The sequence below is a fragment of the Myotis myotis genome, unplaced genomic scaffold (genome assembly GCF_014108235.1).
Source record: "Myotis myotis isolate mMyoMyo1 unplaced genomic scaffold, mMyoMyo1.p scaffold_m19_p_2, whole genome shotgun sequence".
Taxonomy (NCBI): Eukaryota; Metazoa; Chordata; class Mammalia; order Chiroptera; family Vespertilionidae; genus Myotis; species Myotis myotis.
The window spans coordinates 209,943,131-209,964,711 of NW_023416324.1; the positions used below are offsets into that span (position 1 = coordinate 209,943,131).

At 53.7% G+C, this 21,581-nt stretch overlaps 2 protein-coding genes across 4 annotated transcripts; one reads left to right on the forward strand and one right to left on the reverse strand.

The window, feature by feature from the left end:
- The first annotated feature begins 1,781 nt into the window (after positions 1–1,781).
- LOC118676877 (UL16-binding protein 6-like) lies at positions 1,782–9,817 on the forward strand. The gene is made up of 4 exons (XM_036351504.1): positions 1,782–2,776; positions 8,093–8,341; positions 8,576–8,839; positions 9,477–9,817. The coding sequence occupies exons 2-4, from the start codon at positions 8,233–8,235 to the stop codon at positions 9,815–9,817; spliced, it is 714 nt and encodes a 237-aa protein (XP_036207397.1). The 5' UTR covers positions 1,782–2,776; positions 8,093–8,232.
- A 5,349-nt stretch (positions 9,818–15,166) lies between these two features.
- CRYAA (crystallin alpha A) lies at positions 15,167–18,724 on the reverse strand. 3 transcript variants are annotated; one of them, XM_036351506.1, is made up of 4 exons: positions 18,536–18,724; positions 18,204–18,272; positions 17,003–17,125; positions 15,167–15,889 (listed from the first exon to the last, which is right to left on the reverse strand). In XM_036351506.1, the coding sequence occupies exons 1-4, from the start codon at positions 18,722–18,724 to the stop codon at positions 15,680–15,682; spliced, it is 591 nt and encodes a 196-aa protein (XP_036207399.1). In that variant the 3' UTR covers positions 15,167–15,679. The 3 variants fall into 3 exon arrangements, with proteins under 3 accessions (XP_036207399.1, XP_036207398.1, XP_036207400.1); XM_036351505.1 differs by having other exon boundaries at positions 18,186–18,272; XM_036351507.1 differs by lacking the exon at positions 18,204–18,272.
- Positions 18,725–21,581: the final 2,857 nt, after the last annotated feature.

The following is a 21,581-nucleotide window of genomic DNA, read 5'->3' on the forward strand; positions in this document are numbered from 1 at the left end:
AGATGCCCTACTGAAGTAGAATATAGTTTTCAATGTTGTTTAAAGATTTCTGTTTCTCCCTACTGAAGGCAAAATAACCTGAACTCTCCAAAAATGAAACAACCAAAATGCCTAATGAAATGCTCCTAAACTTTTCAGATATATATTTGAGGACTACTGGTTGATGTACAATAATATTAGCCACATACGTCTAAATGTATGCACAGATATTTAAACATTTTACAGGCCGACAAAACGGGCAAGTAAAAAACCATAACCCACATCTTCAGAGTATCAAGGAAACGAAAAATCCCTAAAGCCATCAGTTCCTTTGAGTCTAAAGGACATTATCAGAACAACTGTTGAAATTTTTTTTTAAATATATTTTATTGATTTTCTACAGAGAAGAAGGGAGAGGGACAGAGAGTTAGAAACATCCATGAGAGAGAAACATCATTCAGCCGCCTCCCGCACGCCCCCCACTGGGGATGTGCCAGCAACCAAGGCACATGCCCCTGACCGGAATCGAACCTGGGATCCCTCAGTCCGAAGCAGGCCTAGGCTCTATCCACTGAGCGAGCCAAACCTGTTCGGCAACTGTTGAAATTTGAATGGGGTCGAGGACTGGATTGCAGTAATGATGCGCACTCTATTTTGGTGGTTGTGTGGAGGTGATGTTGGAGAGCGTCCTGGTTTGTAGGAGAGACACACTAATGTATCGGCATCAGAGGACATCACGGAACATGGGGACCTCAGTGTGACAGGTTCCTGTCCTATGGCTCAGGAAGAGAAGTTCTCTGCACAGGACCACAACTTCTGTATCAGTCTGTGCTTGAGAAGGTTTTATAGTTACTAAAAATGGGGATTTAAGAAAACCATGATTGCCCTGACCGGTTTGGCTCAGTGGATAGAGCATCGGCTTGCGGACTGAAGGGCCCCAGGTTCAATTCTGGTCAAGGGCATGTACCTTGGTTGTGGGCACGAGGCAGCTGATCGATGTTTCTCATTGATCTTTCTGACTCTCTATCCCTCTCCCTTCCTCTCTGTAAAAAAATCAATAAAATATATATTTTTTTAAAAAGAGAGAACCATGATTTTCAGAATTGATGTAAGGAAATGGATGACTCAACAAACACAACACAGGTCCTGTTCCCTTCTCACCCTTCTGTGCTCCAGCCTTGTCAGCTGCTCCCTCCTCCACCTCATCAGCATGGCCAGCCCAGGCCTTTTAGAGAGAAAGCAGCTCAGGCCTGGAATGGGAGGTGTGCAGACTCATAGATCCTGAACCCACTGTGATGCAGGAGCTTCCAGGGAACCAAGTCAGAAAAGGGCTTTCGACCCTCCAAGTCTGTGTGTGTGTGTGTGTGTGTGTGTGTGTGTGTGTGTGTGTAATACTCCTTTCTGACCCATTTCACATCCTGAAATCTCCAATACCCCAAGGTCAAGCCACTGCCCTATTTGCTCTTCCTCACCATCATGACTAGGCTTTCTGTTCACAGACCACAAGGATGTGAATGGATGGAAGGATAGAGAGAGAGAGATGACAGATAGATGATAGATAGATAGATGATAGATAGATAGATAGATAGATAGATAGATAGACTTATAAAGTATTGGCTCATGTGATTATGGTTACTCTCAAGTCCAAAACCTGCAGTGTAGGCCTGTATACTAGATCCCAGGAGAGCCAGTGGTGCACAGGAATTCTGAAGACAGTCTGCTGAACAATTCTTTTTTGGGGGGCGGAGGGGAGTGGATGGAGGGTGGAAGGAAATCAGTCTTACTATCCTTTTCAGGCCTTCAACTGATTTGATAAGGCCTACCAACATGGGGAGGACAATCCCCTTAACTCCAAGTGCACCAACTTATTATATGTCCCCAGGCTAAATTAGTCACCTCTCCCCTCCCCTGTGTCCTAACACCCTAGTCCACAGTCAGAATATCACACCTGCTGAGAGAGGCTTGTATATTTTGTGTGCCATACTTCCTGTAGTCATTGGAAATGCAGTGTGTCCCTTTGTCAAATGTGTAAAACAGAGTACAATACTCTAGGACAGTGTTCGGCAAACTGCGGCCCCTTGAGTGTGGCTCTTCCACAAAATACCACATGTGGGTGCGCACGTACAGTACGATTGAAACTTCTGACCACACTCAAGGGGCCAAAGAGCCGCATGTGGCTCTTGAGCTGCAGTTTGCTGAACACTGGTCTAGGACATGCTGGTACTCGATCATTCTGTGCTAAATTTAATTCCCTTGGGGAACAGGAGCTGAAGGAGGGTTCTCTTCAGGTGTGGGTCTCACTATAAACATAATCACCCTTGGCAAACCATCCTGACTCCATGCTTGCAACCCCACCTCTGCTCAGTTCACCACTAAGATCACTCTGGCCGTCCCCAATAGGGAAACCCTAAAGCATTCTTGCCTTGGCTCTTGTCATCCTTAAAAAAGTCTACCCAGTGAACATGTCTAACTGAATGATAACCAGACATCTGCTGTCCCTCTCAGTACAATATGAGCTCCGTGAGGACACAGCACAAGCCCTGTTCATCTTTACACCCCTGTACCTGATAGTGACGGTCACATAAAGAGTCAGTAAATACGGGGGCGACATGTGCTGCCCGGAGAAAGTAGGTGCTGAGGGAGGTGTCTTTTTTATTTGTTTTTTTCTTTGTTTTAGTACCACCATTACAGTCCTCAGCCATCCTGTCAAATACAAAGATCATCATATTGATCATTTCCGTCTTCTTCTGCATCTGCCTGGGCATCCTGGTCCTTTGGAAATTAGGCATCGAGGAAGGTGAGAAGCAGGCTGGCCTCTGACTCTTGGGCAGGACATAGTCTGTTAAGGACTTTGGAGATGTGAGCCATGGTCTCCCCAAGCTCCTAGCCCATGACCCATCTCGACATAGAAAGAATGCACTTTCTTAGTACTGAGCCCCCACACTCCACAGTAGCCATTGGAAATCATGTATACGAAAGTGTAGGGGTCAATGGGGATTATAGGGGAACATACGTAATACTTTCAACAATAAAGATTTAATAAAAATAAATAAAATGCTTTCCCTACGAAAGTGTCAAATTTAAAAATCATACATAATTGTCAGTTAGCATTATACCATATTATGTTTATTTTTAATGTTCATAGTTATTATAACTAGTATTTTCAGTTTGATGATACCTTCAGGGGCCATTGTTTTCACAAGTGAAAGTTCCTCCTCATAACCAGCCTCCTTACGCTCCCTGAGGCCTAAGGCAAAGAGAAATCCTTATGTTGCTTCAAGGGCATCCCACAGTGACTACTGTTGTTGGGGTAAGTACCTCAGAGGTGAAAGAGCCTGCAGCCCGTGGTGGTAGCCTTTAGGGCTAAGAGGCCACTTTTTTCAGCCTCAAAGTCACTCAGATACAGACCCTAAATTTTTTTTTAAATTTCTCGTTTTCATTCAATGACAAGAAATATTGGGCTAATTTTTTTCCTTTTTTCAATTTTGACCTTCTAGTTCTTCCTCCTACTCTGTTCTGCATCTGAAATCTATAGGTTCCTAAATGTCAACTCTGAAAATAAAACATGAGGGTAGAGACAGCTATTTTTCTATACAGTTATTTATTTACTAGAGGCCCAGTGCACGAATTCGTGCACCAGTGGGGTCGCTCGGCCTGGCCTGTGGGATCTGGCTGAAACCAGCTCTCTGACATCCCCCAAGGGGTTCTGGATTGCAAGAGGGCACAGGCCAGGCCAATGGACCGGAACGATTGGCCGGACCCCAGCAGCAAGCTAACCTACCGGTCAGAGAGTCTGTCCCTGATGGTCAGTGCATGTCACAGTGAGTGGTTGAGTGGCCTCAGCATATCATTAGCATATTATGCTTTGAAAGGTTGAATGGACAACCGGATGACCGGATATTTAGCATATTAGGCTTTTATTATACAGTGGGGCCTTGACTTACGAGTTTAATTCGTTCCGTGATGGAGCTTGTAACTCAAATTACTCCTATGTCAAATCACTGTGACGTTCGCTGCGCCAACTAGCGGTGGGGTATCTGAAGCTGGCTCCTATGTAACCCGAATTTTAGTTCGCAACTCAAAGCAAAAAATCGGCCGAGAGACTGCTCATATCTCGAAAAAACTCGTTAGTCAGGACATTCGTAAGTCAAGGCCACACTGTATAATACGATTGAGTCGTCGCTGTTTTTGTCCAAGATGGTCTCGTCAAAATCGAAGGTCAGGAGGAAGCGCGGCGCGCCCTGCGCAGCCATCCCGCCGTCCTCTAGGGCAGTTTTGTCCTGAATGATCCAATATTTTGTGTCGTCCCACGGAGTTCCTCAAATAAAAGGGGCAAGGACCTCTGAGCTTCCCCGGCAGGGTGCGGAGCTTCGGCCTCAGAAGTCTGTTCCGGCTGAGTGTGAAGCTGAGTGTGAAGCGATGAGAGTGGAGAGAGGGGTTGGGGGAGGTATTGGGGCGCAGGATGGAGCGGGGGTGCTTGCAGGAGCTGGAGGGGCCGCGGTGTCTCATGCACCCTCGGGCTTCTGGGCTGCGGCTCACGAGTGCCTCCAGTCCGGCGGGGCCGTGGGTGATGTGCTTCGGGTCGTCCCCTCCACCTGCCTTCCATTCCACCTCCCTCCCACCCCCGCCCAGGCTGCTGCGCTTCCTCTTTAAATGCCCGAGAGCCAGAGCCACCGCAGTCCCCGCACATCACAAGCGCATCCCCAAATTCATTTATCAAGTCTAGTAGTTTTTGAAGGAGTCTTTGGGGTTTACTATGTACAATATCATGTCTTCTGCGAAAAATGAGTTTTACTTCTTCTTTCCAATTTGGATACCTTTTATTTCTTCTTCCTGTCTGATCGCTATGGCTAGCACTTCCGGTACCATGTCGAACAGGAACGGTGAGAGTGGGCATCCCTGGGTTGTTCCTGTTCCTAGGGGACGTGGTTTTAGTTTTGCATTGAGTATGAGTTGGCTGTCGTTTGTCATATATGGCCTTTATCATGTTGAGATACGCTCCCTCTATTCCAACTTTGCTGAGAGTTTTTATCAAAAATGGGTGTTGGATTTTGTCAAATGCTTCTTCTGCATCCATTGATATGATCATGTGATTTTTGTCTTTCAGTTTGTTTATGTGATGTATCACGTTTCTTGATTTGCAAACATTGTACCAGCCTTGCATCCCTGGAATAAAACCCACTTGATCATGGTGTATGATCTTTTTAATAGATTGCTGGATGCAATTTGCTAATATTTGTTGAGAATGTTAGCATCTATGTTCATCAGTGATATTGGCCTGTAATTCTCTTTATTCATGGTGTCTTTATCTTGTTTTGGAATTAGGATAGTGCTGGCTTCATAAAAAGAGTTTAGAAGAGTTCCTTCCTCTTGGGTTTTCTGAAATAGTTTGAGGAGTATAGGTGTTAGTTCTTCTTTGAATGTTTGGGAAAACTCCCCCGTGAAGCCATGTGGACCTGGGCTTTTGTTTGGTGGGAGGTTTTTTTTATTACTGCTTCAATTTCATCGGTTGTTATTGGCCTATTCAGGTTTTGTTATTCTTCCTGATTAAGTTTTGGGAGATTGTATTTTTCTAGGAATTTGTCTATTTCATCCACATTGTCCAGCTTGTTGGCATATAGTATTTTCTTATAATCCTTTGTATTTCTGTGGTGTTTGTGGTTACTTCTCCACTTTGTTTCTGATTTCATTTATTTGGATCTCTCTCTTTGTTACTTGGTGAGTCTGGCTAATGGTTTATCAATTTTGTTTATCCTTTCAAAGAATCAGCTCTTGGTTTCATTGCTATTTTGTATTGGTTTTTTAGTCTCTATGTTATGTATTTCTGCTCAATCTTTATTACTTCCTTCCTTCTACTTACTCTGGGCTCTTGTAGTTCCCTTTCTAGTTCTTTAAGTTGTAGGATTACATAGTTTATTGCTGATTTTTCTTGTTTTTTGAGGTATGCCTGTAGTGCTATGAGCTTTCCTCTCAGGATGGCTTTTGCTGTGTCCTAGAGATTTTGGGTTGTTGCGGTGCATGTTCATTTGTTTCCAGGAAGTTTTTTATGTCTCTCTTGATCTCCTTGTTAACCCATTCACTGTTTAATAACATGCTATTTAGCCTCCATGTGTTTGAATGTTTGTGGGTGTTTTTACTGTAGTTGATTTCTAATTTCATTCCACTGTGATCTGAGAAGATGCTTGATATGATTTCAATCTTTTTGGACGTGTAAAGACTTGTTTTGTGTCCTAACATGTGGTCTATCTTTGTGAATGATCCACGTGCACTTGAGAAGAATGTATATTCTGCTGTGTTGGGGTAAAATGTCCTATAAATGTCAGTTAAATCCATCTGATCCAGTGTGTCCTTTAGAGTCTCTGTTTCCTTGTTAAGTTGTTGTCTGGAAGATCTGTCGAGTGAAGTCAGAGGGGTGTTAAAGTCCCCTCCTATGACTGTACTGTTGTCAATTTCTCCATTAAAGTCCTCTAGAATTTTTTTTAAATATTTAGGTGCACCTGTATTGGGTTGAAGATATGTTTGCCAGGGTTATATCCTCTTGTTGGATTGATCCCTTTAGTATTATGTATTGACCTTCATTGTCTCTTGTGATGGCCTTCATTTTAAAGTCTATTTTGTCGGATATGAGTATAGCTACTCCAGCTCTTTCTTCTTTTCTATTTGCATGGAAAAAATTTTTCTATGCTTCACTTTCATCCTGTAGATGTCTTTTGTTTTGAGGTGGGTCTCACAGACATCATATAGTTGGGTCTTTTATTTTTTTTTGTACCCATTCAGCTACACCATGGCTTTTGATTGAAGCATTCAATCCATTTACATTTGGGTTATTATTGAAAGGTACTTATTTATAGCCATTTTAATTCTGTGAGGCCAGGTTTCTCTCTGTGTTTTTTTTTGTTTTGTTTCGTGTTTTTTTTGTTTTTGTTTTTTTTTTGGGGGGGGGGGTTCTCTCTGTGTTTGTTCTTCTCAGCAATTCCTTACAGCAATCCCTTTAGCATTTCTTGTAATGTTGGCTTGGTGGTGATGAACTCCTTTAGCCTTTTTTTGTCTGGGAACCTCTTTATTTGACCATCTATTTTGAATGATAGCCTTGCTGGATATAGTAATCTTGGTCTCAGATCCTTGCTTCTCATTACCTTGAGTACTTCATGCCATTTCCTTCTGGCCTGTAGACTTTCTGATGAGAAATCAGGTGTCAACCTTATGGAAACATCTTCGTAGAGCACAGTGGAGGTACCCAACATGCGGGTTTGTGGTCACAGGTACCGGGCCAATGACAGACAGTGGGCAGGGCCGGGAATGGAGCAAGGGGGCAATGTGTGCAGCATTCTTTCACAATGACTCAAAGGGACGCAGGCCCGCTTCACCACACCCCTCCTCCTCCTCACCGGTAGCACTAAGCGCACCAATGAGCAAAGCGCTTGAAATCTGGCAGCACTAAACCACTAGACTCCACCGCAGGATGCATCTGAGTCCCAGAAGTTCCCCAGCGGTCAGAGCAAGCCCCTCACCACCTCGGTCCTCACCGCCTGTGTCGGCTTTCAGTCCGTGGAACTCCCTGTCCTTGGCACTTTTTCTGAGGGTCGAGATGGAGGGGTCTGGGTCTAAAGGTGTCGGCCGGTCTTCTTGCTCGTGCTTCTACTTTGGGAACCTGCTGCTCCGCGCTGTGAGTTGGGAAATTGAATCCGGGCGAGGACAGCTGAGGGATGGAATGGGGGGGAGCCCACGGTGGGGGTGGGGCACAGGCCCTCCGAACCCTGGGCTATCATCTCTGCGGGCGCCTATCAGTCTCCAGGTGACTACATAACTGGCTGCATCTTCCCAGGTAAGAGGGACGGAAATGAGCCTGTGACTTGTCACAAATAGTCCTGGGCGAAGGGACAGGGAAGAAGATGGGAGAAAGGACGAAGCCCCCTCATCCACCCCGAGCTGTTATAGCACGCCCCACCCACCCGCCTCACTAAAGGCTTCTGCAAAGTGGGAGCCGAGCCCCTGCCATCTGCACGCGAAAAGAACAAGGGCCGCCAGGTCATCAACTGGTTTGCTTGCTGTCCAGAATAGGGGAGGGGCGCGTAGTTACCTTTATTCCCGCCGCTGCATTCCTCCCTCACAGGTGCTCCCTCTCTGGGCTACACATTCACAGTCACTCCTAATGGACAACCGTGGTGTGAAATTCAAGGCCAGGTCAATGGGAACACATTTCTTCATTATACCTGTGGTGGCGACAGGGTCAGACTCATCAGTGTTCTGGAGATGAACGCCACACAGCCCTGGAGTGACCAGAGAGACGCTCTGCAGTACGTGGTGGAGGAGCTCAAGAAGACCCTGCTGGACATTAGAGCAGACATTCCTGCAACCAGCGGTACGTTTACAAAACCCAGGGTGGAGGCAGAACAGAGGTGTAGGGTGAGGGATCAATTGTGTTTATGTAAATGTGGGAAGTCCATCCCACCCAAGAGCCTCGGGAGTCACTGTAGGACACAGAGGACAGAGCAGGACCAGGAAAGCAGAGGGGAGCAGAGGGCTGGACACCAGGTGGGGACAAAGGCTCTGTCAGGCCCAAGGCTGACCTCTTTCCCACGGTGCTGTGGGACAGGTCCTCTCTCCCTGCAGGGCAGCATGATGTGTGAGCAGGACTCCAATGTACTCACCGCTGCATCCTGGGAGTTCGGACTGGATGGACAGATATCTCTCCGCTTTGACACAAAGAACAGACACTGGACAATATTGCACGGTGAAGGCATTCTGTTAAAGCAAACATTGGCGAGTGACAGAGCTATGACCGATCTCCTTGTTAGGACCTCAGCTGGAGACTGTAGGAAGTGGCTTCAACAAGTTTTGTGTCCCATGAGCCCAAAAGGTAACTCTACAGAGGAAATGAACTTGTAGGTCCCTTGAAATGACATTCACACTGTGTGTGTGTGTCTGTGTGTTGTGTGTGGTTGGAGAAAGTGACCCATCCACCACGGTGAGGGATTTTTGGAGAATAAGGGCCATAGGAATGTTCTGCGATCCCTCGTTGGGTTTCTCACTTCCTCACGTCTTTGCCTGTACATGACTTTGGACCACTCACTCACCGGGGATTCTTGCTGACTGCAAACCTGCGGGCACTGTTCTGTTTCCAGGACTTTTCCTTGTCCTGTTCCCTCTTCTCAGCATCATGTGTCTTCATCTCACCTGGTCTACTTCCGGAAATCCTTTAACACCACCTCACATCAGCCCTAGGAGGATTCTCTGCCACCTCCCTCAGGTGTCACCTCCTATTCTGTCCCAGCAGGAGTGATTGTTGTAACCCTTGCTCCCCCCGTTAGCTGTGTGAGCCCCAAGGGGCCGGGGCCCATCTCCTCTCTTTGCTCCAACCCCAGCCTCTGGCACTGTGGCTGCCACAGGTGGAGGGTAGAAACTGCACAATAGGATGACCTGGGACAGCAGGGGCTGAGGGGCATCTCCATGGAACTGGGTTCTGCACGGTTGTCACTCTCATGTTTCCATTACAGCTGCACCAACCACTGCCACAGGCACAGTCCCGTCCAAGGCCACCACCAACACGCCCATCACTTCGGTCCTCCCTGTGATCCTCACCTGTGCAATCATAGTTGGCATCTTAGGCTGGGCCCTTAGAGTAACAGGTACTGAGGGCGTAATTACAGGTACCATGACAGGTACTGATCGATGGCACATGCACTTCCTGAGCAGCATTTCAAAACATATGATGAGTGCAAATTGGGTCCCTGAATGGTTTGCCTCAAAACAAGGAAAGTTCTATTGGGACGGTATCCACAAATTACCTGAAAGATGGGGGGAATGTGTAGCTAGCGATAGACAGAACTTTGAATAAAGCACTTTTGATGTATCTTCTGAAATTGTCGTGTTTTCTTTGATTACAAAATCCGCGATATTAAATGGTACACCCAATGAGAGAAATGGACCATTGTTGTGTTGAGGTGAAGAGTATTAGGGAGTGAAATGGAGAAGCCCTGGTAGGTTGTTAGTCGTCATTCCCCTTATTAATTTATAAAGACTGAAATGTAGAAATATAACAGAATAAGTTGTATTTGTTAAAAAAAGAAAGTTTGGCTTTGATATAAACGCTGCCCTGACTCAGGCGTGCCTGGCCAAGAACCAGTGTTTAGAACAGGAGCAGAGTGGGCTTTGGGGCGCTTCTGACCGTCTCATGTGGCGTCACTGTTCGCCAGGGCAGGCATGTCAAGTACTGTGTCAAGGCCGAGGGAATGGCGTGTAACGCACTACACAGAACCACAAGCCTGGGCACCTGCATAAGGACTCCATCCGGACACAGATATGAGTGGGGCCTCCGCTACCTGTGGGCAATAAGGACTCGGGGTCCGACCTCCCCATGCTGGAGCCTGGCTGCAGCGAAGGCAATGCTCAGAGCCCTGCAGGACTTCTCCCCACACAGGTGCGGCCGCCTGCGGTGCGACCCCCGCCGCTTCTCTCTCCACCCACGGACCCTCCAGTGGCTGGGAGTCTGCGCCTGATGATCGCTTCTAAGGAAGGCTCCCCCCGCGGTGTGTGAGCTGCGTGTGATTCTATTGGCTCACCGGGGAGGTCTCCCCTAATAAACCTGGCATCTGGGACTCAGAGGGGCCATGGGAAGCCGCCCAGTGTGTGCTCCTGTGCTCCAGCCACCCCGGGCACCAGTGCAGCCTGCGGGGCGAGGGCTGCCCATCCCAGGAAACAGGAGGCCCTGCAGCCTTGGGCACTGGCAGTCAGAGAGCGAGGCAGACTCAGGAGGGGACAGCTGGGCATCGCAGGCAGGCCGCCCCTTGGAGGCCACGTGTCCTCAGACTCCGCATTGAACTTGGATTTTCACAGGAAACAGCCAAGGAGCAGCAGCCCCTGCAGGTCCCTGGGAGGGAGCCCGGGCGTGGGCCCTCCACACAGACCTGCACGGTGACCCCCAACATCGGTCGTGATCAGCGTCAGAAGAAATCAGCCTCCAGCCCCTCCAAGAACTGCCCTCCCCTCCAGCTCCATCTGCAAGCCATGGCCAGGCCAGCCCCGGCCTCAGCGTTCCTGCACACATGCCCCGGGTGGAACTGGGTTCCGTCCCCAACCTGGTCCTCCAGGTTGGATTGGTCTCCCAGCCCGACGCAGCCTGTGAGTCCACCCTCAATGCCAGCAGGGCTCTGTCTGAAGAGGCACTGGCTTTGGAAATCTGTGCTTTTTTTAAAAAATATATTTTATTGATTTTTTACAGAGAGGAAGGGAGAGAGATAGAGAGTTAGAAACATCGATGAGAGAGAAACATCGATCAGCTGCCTCCTGCACATCTCCCACTGGGAATGTGCCCGAAACCAAGGCACATGCCCTTGACCGGAATCGAACCTGGGACCTTTCAGTCCGCAGGCCGACGCTCTATCCACTGAGCTAAACCGGTTTCAGCAGAAACCTGTGCTTTTGAGACACTTTTTTATTTAATGGATTTCTGGCTCCTGGTGGGTAAAGGCAAAGGTGCTCACTGGCTCCTGACAGCTATTCACAATGCCCAGCGCCCCTGCTTCTCACTGCCCCTCCTTCCTGGTGACCTTGGGGTGCCCCTGAGCATGCAGCCCCACCCGCTCTCTTGCCAGCACCAGCATCACAGGTAGGAGACCTCTGTGTGTAACTGTCTTTTCAGTTCAAGTACAAATCACACAGGTAAGGAAGCCAGTGCAATGAGAGGCAGGAAATAGAGCCTAGAGCTGGCCTTGGCTATCGAAGGCCTTTGTGTGTGTGCAAAACCATGTATATGTGTGTATATGTGTTTGTGTGTGGAGATTGAGCTGATGTGCATGTGTATGGGTGTGTGCATGTGTTGCTGTGTGTACACTTTTACATGTGTGTTGTGCTTTGCATGTCTGGTTGAGTGTGCGTGTGAGCTGCATGTGTTAGGGCGGGTGCATATGTGCAGATCTTCCGTTCTGCTGTTTCCCTGACAGCAGCCTGCACACCGGGTGTGGGGCCCGCCGCCTCCACTGCCCCTACAACTCCATCCCCGATCCTGGGGGAAATCAGCAGAGCCTCCACCCTGGCACCATAGGAAGGGAAGCTGTCCTTGATGGGGTCACTTGGGGTTTGCAGCCTTTAGCCAGGCTACTCGGACTCTGCTTCCCCCTGGTGGTCAGAATTAGAATCGCATATGATCATCTGTGGGCTGGGCACCCCCTAGAGAGCGTCTGGTCCACCACCCTCATGAACTGGTGAGGACGGCAATCTGATCCTCAGAAGGGTTGATAAACCTGCCCGAGGTCACAAAGAAAGTCGTCAGCGGCCCAGGACTATCCTGGCTCCTCAGTGCCTCCTGACTGACAGGTTAAGGGTGACACCTAACACTCATCAGGGAGGTTGAGTCCTGTCTTGGGGTCAGGCAGATGGGGTGGGTCCTGGCCAGGCCATCACTGGTTGGGACACCAGACAAGGGACTCAGCTCCAAAATCTGGATCTCCCCCTTAACAGTAGAGCCCCTTGCCAGCTTCTGGATGGGCTGGATGGGGGTCACTAGGCTCCAATGTGGTTGGCACAGCACCTGGCACACAGTAGGTGCTCAGTGAATGCTTTTCCTGCTACTGCTGCTTAAGGTGGAAACTAGGGTCCACGAGGGGGTGTGGTTCATTCTTCCTCCACAACCACGTGACTACATTCAAGTCTCATCTTCGGTGGGAGGAGAGGGTGACCCTGGGATCTGAGAGGCAGCTTCAGAGAGACCTCTCCCTGTTCATTCCTGTGCCACGGGAGGTGGCCACTGCTATTCCAGAATCTCCCAAGGTTGCCTGGCCACAGGCATCACCTGGGGAATTAAGAGCACAGACTCCTGGCCTCCAGCCCTGAACACTTCCATCCCGTGGGTCTGGGTGGGGCCTGGGAATCTATGTTTATAAAGCACTCTGGGAGGGTCGCAAAAGCCAGCAGTTTTGGAGGACACTGGCCACACTCATCTTTATGGCTTTTGTAGTGGGAACAGCCAGGTACCCAAGAGGGGGTGGGGCCTGGCTCTGGTGGCCCAGGACTGTCTGGGGTGCCCCTGAGGGGAGAGTGACTAGAGATGGATGAGGTGAGGGTGAGGGAGGGCCGACCAGGGGAGACCCAGCAGCAGCAGGTGTGCAGGCTCTGAACCCGCCCAGGTGATGCGCTCCAGGTCCCACCAGGGAGACTAGGTGACCTGGAAGGAGGAAGGGAGGGTGCAGAGTGTCCTCTGGGTTCTTCCTGCAACAGCCCCGAGGACTGATGTTGGACGGGAACCTCTGATGGTGTCAGACTCCCTCCTGGAGCTGGAAGAGCCAATGTGTGGGTCTGAGGAAGTCAGGGAGGCTCTCTCGGATGGGGGGCTCTCTCGGCTCCCCTGTTGAGCTTGGGCCCTGGCACTCCCTGCAGAGCCCCAAGGATCGTGATCCAGGATTCTGAGAGCCTAGCGCCACTGTCACCAGCAGGCCCACCCAGCGAAAGCAGTGTCTTCAGGCCGCAGTAGTCAGCTCAGCCCCCGGAACAAATATACAGGCGGGGCCTCCAACAGCAGACGTGTATGGCCTCACAGTCTGGAGGCTAGAAGTCCGAGATCAAGGTGTCTGCAGGGCTGGTTTCCCTGAGGCCTCTCGCCTTCACTTGCAGTTGGCTGTTGCCTCCCTGTGTCCTCACCTGGCCGTACCTCTGTGTGTGTCCTAATCTCTTATAGGGACACCCATCCTGTTGGAATAGGGTCCACCTAGTGACCTTCATTTAACCTGAACCATCTCCAAATACAGCCACACCCTGAGGTGCTTGGGTTTTCATCTGGAGGGACACACTCAGCCCATGACAAGGCCTAAGCAAGAACTGCAGTGACCACAAGGCCACGGGCCTCTAAGGACAGCTCAGTTATGGCTGCAGCCGGACCCAACAGGACCCCGCCCCCGACTTTTGGTTCGATGACAGGACAGGCTGCACAAAGTGAAGGCGTCTCTAAGGACAGCTGGTCTGAGGAGACTCGGACTCGGGAGGAGCGAAAAGCGAGGAGACTCCGGCCCCAGCTCCAATGCAAAGGACACTTTTGCCTCTCACATGGGGCACCCCATGTTCCTTATGGATATGGACTAACTGGCAGGAGTGGGGGCCTTCCTGCTGGAAGGATGGGGTGGGTGGGGGTAGGAGGAGTCTGGGGAAACTCCCACAGGTGTGAGGGCCCTTCTTTAGATGGGAGCCAAGCCCAGAGTGATGGAGACACATGGGGTGTGTGCATGTGTGTGTGTCTGTGTGTGTTCGTTGCTTTCCACTTAAAATGACAGCGCACGGTCACTGCGTGTGGAAAGGAATCACTTTGGGAAATTTTTTTGTGTGTGTCCTCCCTTCTGGGGTCTAGTTTGTTCCAGAAAGAGGGAGGGCACCACCTGAGGGCTGTCTACTGGGCTCCCCGGGAGAGAACCGGTTACCTGACCACACAGGCAGAGCCCATGAGGCCACAATATCTGCTGACTTCCCCATCTGGCCACCCACCTCACCCTCTCTGTGGTCACGATGCACCTGCCAGGCCCCTGGCTGAGCCACCCCTGCCCTGAGGCTGTGGGCCCCCAGGCCTTGTCTCCTCCTCACTTTAGGGAGTCAGGTGAACACTGAGGCCTCCTGCTCCATGTGGGGTCGCTCAACTCTGGTCTCCCCAAGCCCCCAAAGACCCCATGCCTTTCCCATGGAGGGGGAGGCAGTGGGGGCGGTGCCTCCCCTGCGGTTCAGGGCCTGGTGCCACATAGAGGTGGATGCGTCCTGCTACACCTAATGCTGTTTCTCATCCCTTGGAACCAGGGGGTAGGATCCCTAAAGGACACCCCAGGGGAGCCTGGAGAGCAGCCTCCCTGGGGGGCGGGGAGCCTGGCCGAGGGTGAGGCCCCGCCTGACACCCAGTTCCCAGGAGCACTGGGGAAGGAGCCTGAGGCTCTCCACCTCCCAGCCTCTTCCCTCCTCCCTCCTTCCCTCCGAGTTCTGAAAACCTCTCCCCTCCTGCGAAGCCGGTGGAGGGACTGGAAGCGAGGACGTCACGTGTCACTTAGAGAGGAGATGGAACAGGAACAGGTGAGCCCCTGTCCTCCCCCTCATACCCCCACTCTGAGCCGCGGTGCCCCTTCTCCGCGACTCCCCACTCTGCCCGCATGGAGACGGCAGGGCCACCAGGCGCAGGGTGCTGTGTCACCTGCTCTTTATTGACTGCCACGGGCTACATTGTCAGGGGCGGCCGGACGCCCAGGAGCGGACTGCAGAGAGGAAGGAGGAGGGAGGGCGGTCTGAGAGACGCGGGCTGCTGGGGGCCAGGCACGCAGGTCTCCAAGGGACGGCCCTCGGGGGCCGGGGACACGGGGGCAGGCCCACAGCCCGGCCCCGACGCTGGTGCTGCTGCCACGGACAGATGCGCTGGCTGGGAGGCACCGGATGGCGCGGCAGGGCTGTTCTCTGGCCTCTCGGTCAGCCACGGCGGGCCTGCGTCCTCCAGGAGGACGGGCAGTTGTCTAGCGAGGCTGGGATGGCTGTCACTCCCACCAACTGGCCGGTGTTGGGGTCTGGGTCACCCTGAAGTCGCAGCACCTCGACCTACGCTCTCAAACCCTCATTCCCTCGGAGAAGAGGAGAAGGAAACGAGAAAGAGGAAAGAGAAGGAAGACAAATGCCCCCTTTCTAGGGTTCCCCCGATGGATGGTCGCAGGGGCAGCAGCAGGTGGCAGCCGACGGGAGGCCCAGCTCAGGACGAGGGGGCAGCACCGGGTTTCTCCTCCCGCGACACGGGGATGGCGCGGTCGCTGTGGCCGGCGTCCCCCCCAGATGCGACCTTGGGGCCGGAGAAGGTCAGCATGCCGTCAGCAGACAGGGAGCAGGAGAGAGCCGACTGGTCCACGCTGGAAGGCAGGCGGTAGCGGCGGTGGAACTCGCGGGAGATGTAGCCATGATCGTCCTGGGGGGTGGGGGAGGGACCGTCAAGCCACCAGCCACCACCGCGCGGCAGCAGCCCCAGGGAGAAGGGCCTCCTGGACAGCTCGAGGGTCAAGTCCATGGCCTCTCCCAGGCGGGAGCAGGGAGGCGGGGGCTCCTGGTGAGATCCCCGACCCCGACCCCGACCCCCACTCCCTCACCCCTACCGCCCTGCACAGCGGTCCTGCCCTGCGGGCCCTTCGCTGCTGAGGAGTTGGCTCCTCTCACTAATCTCCCTCTGAAATCTCATGGATGGTTCTGTTCCTGCCCTGGGTCAGGGTGTCCCTGTACCTGTGACCCTACAGACCGCTTGGGCTCGGGGTCCCTGGATCCACCTGAGGGGTCAGAAAGCCCCACCTGAGCTCAGGAACCCACTCTCCTGGACGCGCTAGCCCACATTCGCCCCCTGGGCCGCGTCCCTCCTCCGGGTGGGAAGGCTGAGACCCGCAGGGGAGGGGTGTCCTGAGCTGAGCTGGCCAAACAAGTGGCATGGACAGCGCTTCCCCTCCTCCCCCAACACCCACGGCTCCTCCAGCCATTGAAGGAACCCTGGTCTCTGACCCCGGCCACAAGAAGCTGGTGCTGCCAGCATGGTGCCCGCAGGCCCCACGTCCTGTCCACTTCACATGGGGACAGTGCATGCCTGTGACCGCCCATGGGCCCCTCCCGGCTCTGCCGGAGACCCTGCCCCTGCCAGCTCCAGTGCCAGGCGCCCTTACACCCCACCCCGCCTTGGCTGTGGGACTGGGCAGGCCAAGGGCCTCCCCGAGCCTGGCCCTGCCACCAGCCAACTCAAGAAAACGGGGCGCTGGTCGTGAAGGGCTGCTGAGAGGTGACCGTGTAAACACACACAGTGTCTGCAGCACCGATGAATGCCGGCTCTGCTGTTGTCACCACTCACCCTCCAAAGCTGGGCGCATGACAAAGCCTGGCATTTCAGCGGGTCTGTCCTAATCCCACCCCATCGAGCACACAGGTGGTCTGAAGGGAGCAGGACAGCCCCAGGCGTTCGCCAGGCTGCTGAGGACGGGACACCCCTCCTGGAGGAGCCTGGATCCGGAGCCCTGGGGCGGCCCTCTCATGGCTCGGGGCTCACCTGCCTCTCGCTGTGCTTGCCGTGGATCTCCACGAAGTCCTCCTGCACCTTCACGGTGAGGTCCTCCGGCGAGAAGTGCTTCACGTCCAGGAAGATGGCAAACTTGTCCCGGTCGGATCGGACCTGGAACCCAAACGTTCGGGTGGGTCTCCCTGGGCCGAGGCTCGGGGAGGGGACTGGCTGCTGTGGTCCCTGCCGGGCCGGCCAGAGCAGCCAGGGTGGAGTGGCCGGCGGCTCCGTCCCCAGTTATCAGGACAGACACTGCAGGTCACAGCGCTGGCCTCTCCTTAGACACACGCAGGGGACCAGGGACCGGGGCTGTGTGGACACTCGGCTGACAGCCAGACCTGGGTGCAAGGCGGTGGTGTCTGCGGATGTCTGGTTGGTAGCGGGCCCGCTGGCCGGTTGCAGCCGGGCAGCTGCTGTGGGCTGGCTGGCTGGTTGGCTACTGGTTGGCTGGCTGGTTGGTTGGTTGGGTAAGGTTGGTTGTTGGCTGGCTGTCTGGGTGGGTGGACCTAGCACCTGGACTAAAGCCGCTGCCCTGGCTTCCCCTGACCGCCATCAACAGCCTGGGGCCCTGTCCTTTCCCATCGACTGGCCGCGCCCAACAGCCCACGAGGTGGCCGCCACCTGCACACAGAGCACTTCCGGGCACTGCTCCTCACTCAGAACCTGTGTTTAGGCTGTTCTGGCCGCTGGGGTAGATCCGCGTGTGTCAGCTCTGGGCAGGCCTGCGTTCAGACCAGGGTGGGGACTGCCCAGCCCTCGGGCCGCATAAGGCCCCTGGAATCGTTTGGTCTGGCCTGGCCAAGGCATTACAGTGAGTTCATGAAACGTTCTACCAAATAGAGCAGGCTAATATTTAAGTTGGTCATTCTGTATGGCCGCGAGTGATGTTATAAATACCCAAATGGCCCCTGGCAGGAGAAAGGTCCCACCCCTGGTTTAGACGGTGGGCAGACCTGGCACCCAGCACTCGGGGCCTGGGGTCCGTCTCGGGGCGGGAAGACGGGTGGCTCTCGCTGCCTTTCCTTTGGGCCTGGCCTTGGGCACCTTGGGCCTGTGCTGGAATGAGCCCACACTCCGCCTCTCCGCTGGCTGCCCAGGGCTCCCCGTAGGCCCTCTGCTGGGGACCTGGGCAGCACCCCCCACCCAGGCTTCTGCTGCTGAACACACAGCTTGCGTCAGCCATCGAACTTGCCTTGGTGGGGTTGCTCTTGGGGCTTCCAGCCTGTGGTTGGTGCATTACAAACCACATATGGGTCATGAGCTGATGGAGGAAAAGACAGCGGTCGGGTCCAGGCTGGCTCCCTCTCAACCCCTCTCGGGAGGCACAGGAGTCTCTGCTGTAGGGGGCGCCCAACGGGCCTCTGCCGTCAGGAGGGACTGGGGCGAGGGGGAAAGCGCCCCGCAGCTGTCGCCATGCACGCCACACAGTGAGAGGAGAGCTCGGAGCTCCAGGGCAGCCCTCAGAAATCCCAGCCACTGGTCCTCCAGGCACCCCGCCCAGCCCTCCCCGACCACCCGCCTCACCTCAGAGATGCCAGAGTCCAGCACGGTGCGGAACAGGGACTGGCGGTAGTAGGGGCTGACGGTGGAGGACAGGAAGGGCAGCAGGTCGCACTCGAAGAGGCCCTCGCCGAAAAACTGGTCGAAGAGCCGGCTGGGGTGGAAGGGGCCCAGGGCGCGCCTGAACCAGGGGTGCTGGATGGCGATGTCCATGGTGGGCGTCGGGGCTGCGGGACCCGGGACTCAGCAGGCCTCTGGGTGGCACAGTGGGGAGCCGGGCACGGGGCCTCCCTATATACGCCCCGGACAGGATGCAGGCGTCAGGGGATTCGTCCGAAAGCGTGAGCTCATGGGGGAGGCTGTCCAGTCAGCAGAAACGGCGCCTGGCTGAGAGCCCGGGGAACTGACCTGCAGGCGCCCCCAGCAGCGGCTCTCCTAGCGGCTCTCCTAGCGGCTCTCGGCCACCCCTTGCCCGGGGGACAGTGAAGGCTCATCCCTGCCACCGGATGCATTCCCACTGTCTGCCTGTGTGGCCCTGTGTGGTCATGGCCACCCTCCCTGTGGTGCTCAGACCCGTGTCACAGACGAGGAAACTAAGACACAAGGCTAGACACGTGGTCCCCGACCCCACAGCTACCAGGTGAGGGCACAGTTTTTCAAAACAGAATTACCTCTATCACTTCTTCCTGCCAAAAAAAGTTATGCGCATTTGTAATTAAGAAATTTGTAATTTCTGTCTCAGGAAAGACAGGAAATACCACGCAATGAAAGGGCCTGTCATTCCAGCTCGGGGGTCCCTATCGTGGCGTCTGTGTGCATCCAGAGGGCCGGCAAGTTCACTGTTACGAACGTGGAACACCCCTGGACCTTCCTCCGTGGGTTCACCCTGGTGTCGACCCTGCTGATGTGTCCTTCCTGGGCATGACGTCCCTTAAACCAGGGCCCCGTCAGGCCTGCCACCGTCAGCCAACACAGTGATCGGCAAGGCCTGGCCCTTCTTGGCTTCTCTCTCTGTGGCCTGTCCACTTATCGCTCAGGATGCCTTCCCCGAGGGGACCTGCCACCCATCAGCTTTTTTTTTTTTAATATTTTTATTGATTTCAGAGAGGAAGGGAGAGGGAAAGAGAGATAGAAACATCAATGATGAGAGAGAATCATTGATTGGTTGCCTCCTGCACGCCCCCTACTGGGATCGAGCCCGCAACCCAGGCACGTGCCCCTGACCGGAATCGAACCTGGGACCCTTCAGTCCACAGGCCGACGCTCTATCCACTGAGCCAAACCAGCCAGGGTCATCCGTCAGCTTTTAGACGTTTGATGTTTCCCGGTGCTAGGGCTTTTGGTGTTTGTCGGTAGCGTGGCCTCTGGGGAGCGTTGTACTAACTCACACCCACCCACAGCAAAGGAAAATGCCGTCCCCACCCCCTGCGAGCTTGGTGATGGGCAATCCAGACGGTGAGAAGTTTCTTACTCATCTTTGTGCCTCCCCAGGTCAAACCCTGTGTGGGACGCACGAACCCTCACAGCCACCCTCGCAGGCCGTCCCCGTCGCAGTGTCTCCCAGCCCCGCTAAGCCTGCCCTCAGCAGCTTGGCATTCTGCAGCCCCGGTGCTGACTCGGTCCCCCTCACACAAAGGCCGCTATGTGCTTGGTCTGCAGGATTCCCGTGAGGCCAGCAGTCTGCCACGCAGGCACAAAGCCCAGCACCTGATTTTCCACCCCAGGGCCCAGCAGGGCTCACCCACAAATCCGCACTCTGTAGGCGATGGGCATTGCTGTGGGTCAGCGGGAATGCATTCAGCTAACCCAACTCCGTGAGGTCGGCAGGCTGTCTGGACAGCCCACTGCCAACCCTACCATGACCCACCATGTCCTAGAAGCCGGCCATGCCCTGCCAGCCCCTTCCAGGACAATCATTTAGCTATGTATCCATCTATCTTTCATCTATCTATCTATCTATCATTTGTCTATCCATCTGTCTATCATCTGCATATTTACCATCTATCTATTTAGCTGTCATCTAGCTAGCTAGCTGTCATCTGACCTTCTTTGAGAAACTCAGTCTTTGTTCTTGGCCTTCCACTGACTGAATGAGGCCCACCCATCATACAGATTATGGCGGGAATCTGCTTTCCTTGGAGTCACTGACTTACACGTGAATCTCATATTACACACCTTCACACGGCAGCATCTAGACGTGTTTGACCACATAGGTGAGCCCCATGGCCCAGCCAAGGTGACGTAACATTAGCCATCACTCCCGGGGGACCTCGTTGCTGTTCTCAAAGCCGTGGGGAAGGTGAGTGCTAGAGCTGAGGACAGGCCCCCTTATGTTCCGGCTGCTGAGAAATCGCCAGAACCCACAGCAGCTGCAGAGAGATGACGGTGATTCTCGGAGGAGTCGGTGTCAACCTGCTCGAGCTGGGAGCTGTCTGGGGACTCCCATGTGAGGAGAAGAAACACAAGCGGCCCCTGGTGCCTGGAACCAACCTGGCCCTCGTGGCCAGACCCAGTGGGTCCCTTGGGATGAAACCTCCCAGACTCAAGCCCAGACAAGGCTGCTCCAGACGTGATGGAAGGAGGCATAGCTGGGCCGCTGGTGATTGTGTCCAAGCCCAGAAGCAAGGTTGCTGTGCACTCACAAATCCCACCCACCTCCTCTCTTGCTGATGACGACCCACACTTCTGCTTTACCCGGCAAACTTGCCATCATCCAGTCAGGTCCCCCATGGCCCCACCCGAATGTCTCTCCATGTTGCTAAGTCCAGCGTCTGTTCTCAGGCCTCTCCTGGTCTGGCCCCTGGGCAGCTGACCAGCTGGTCACTCCCCCTTCTCAACGTGCCATCTCCACCAGACTTCTTAGGGCCCACGGTGTCCTGCTCCTCCTCCCACCTCAGCTCCCTCCTCAGGGTCTTCTCCTAGTCCCAACCATCAAAATTGGGGCACCCCAGGGATCAGTGCTTGCACCCCTCTCCTGTCTATCCACACTCCTGCCAGGTCAATCTCATCAAGTTGAATTCTCCAAATGCTGCTGGATTCTGAGCTCCCTCCTGTGTGTCTGCCTGGGGTG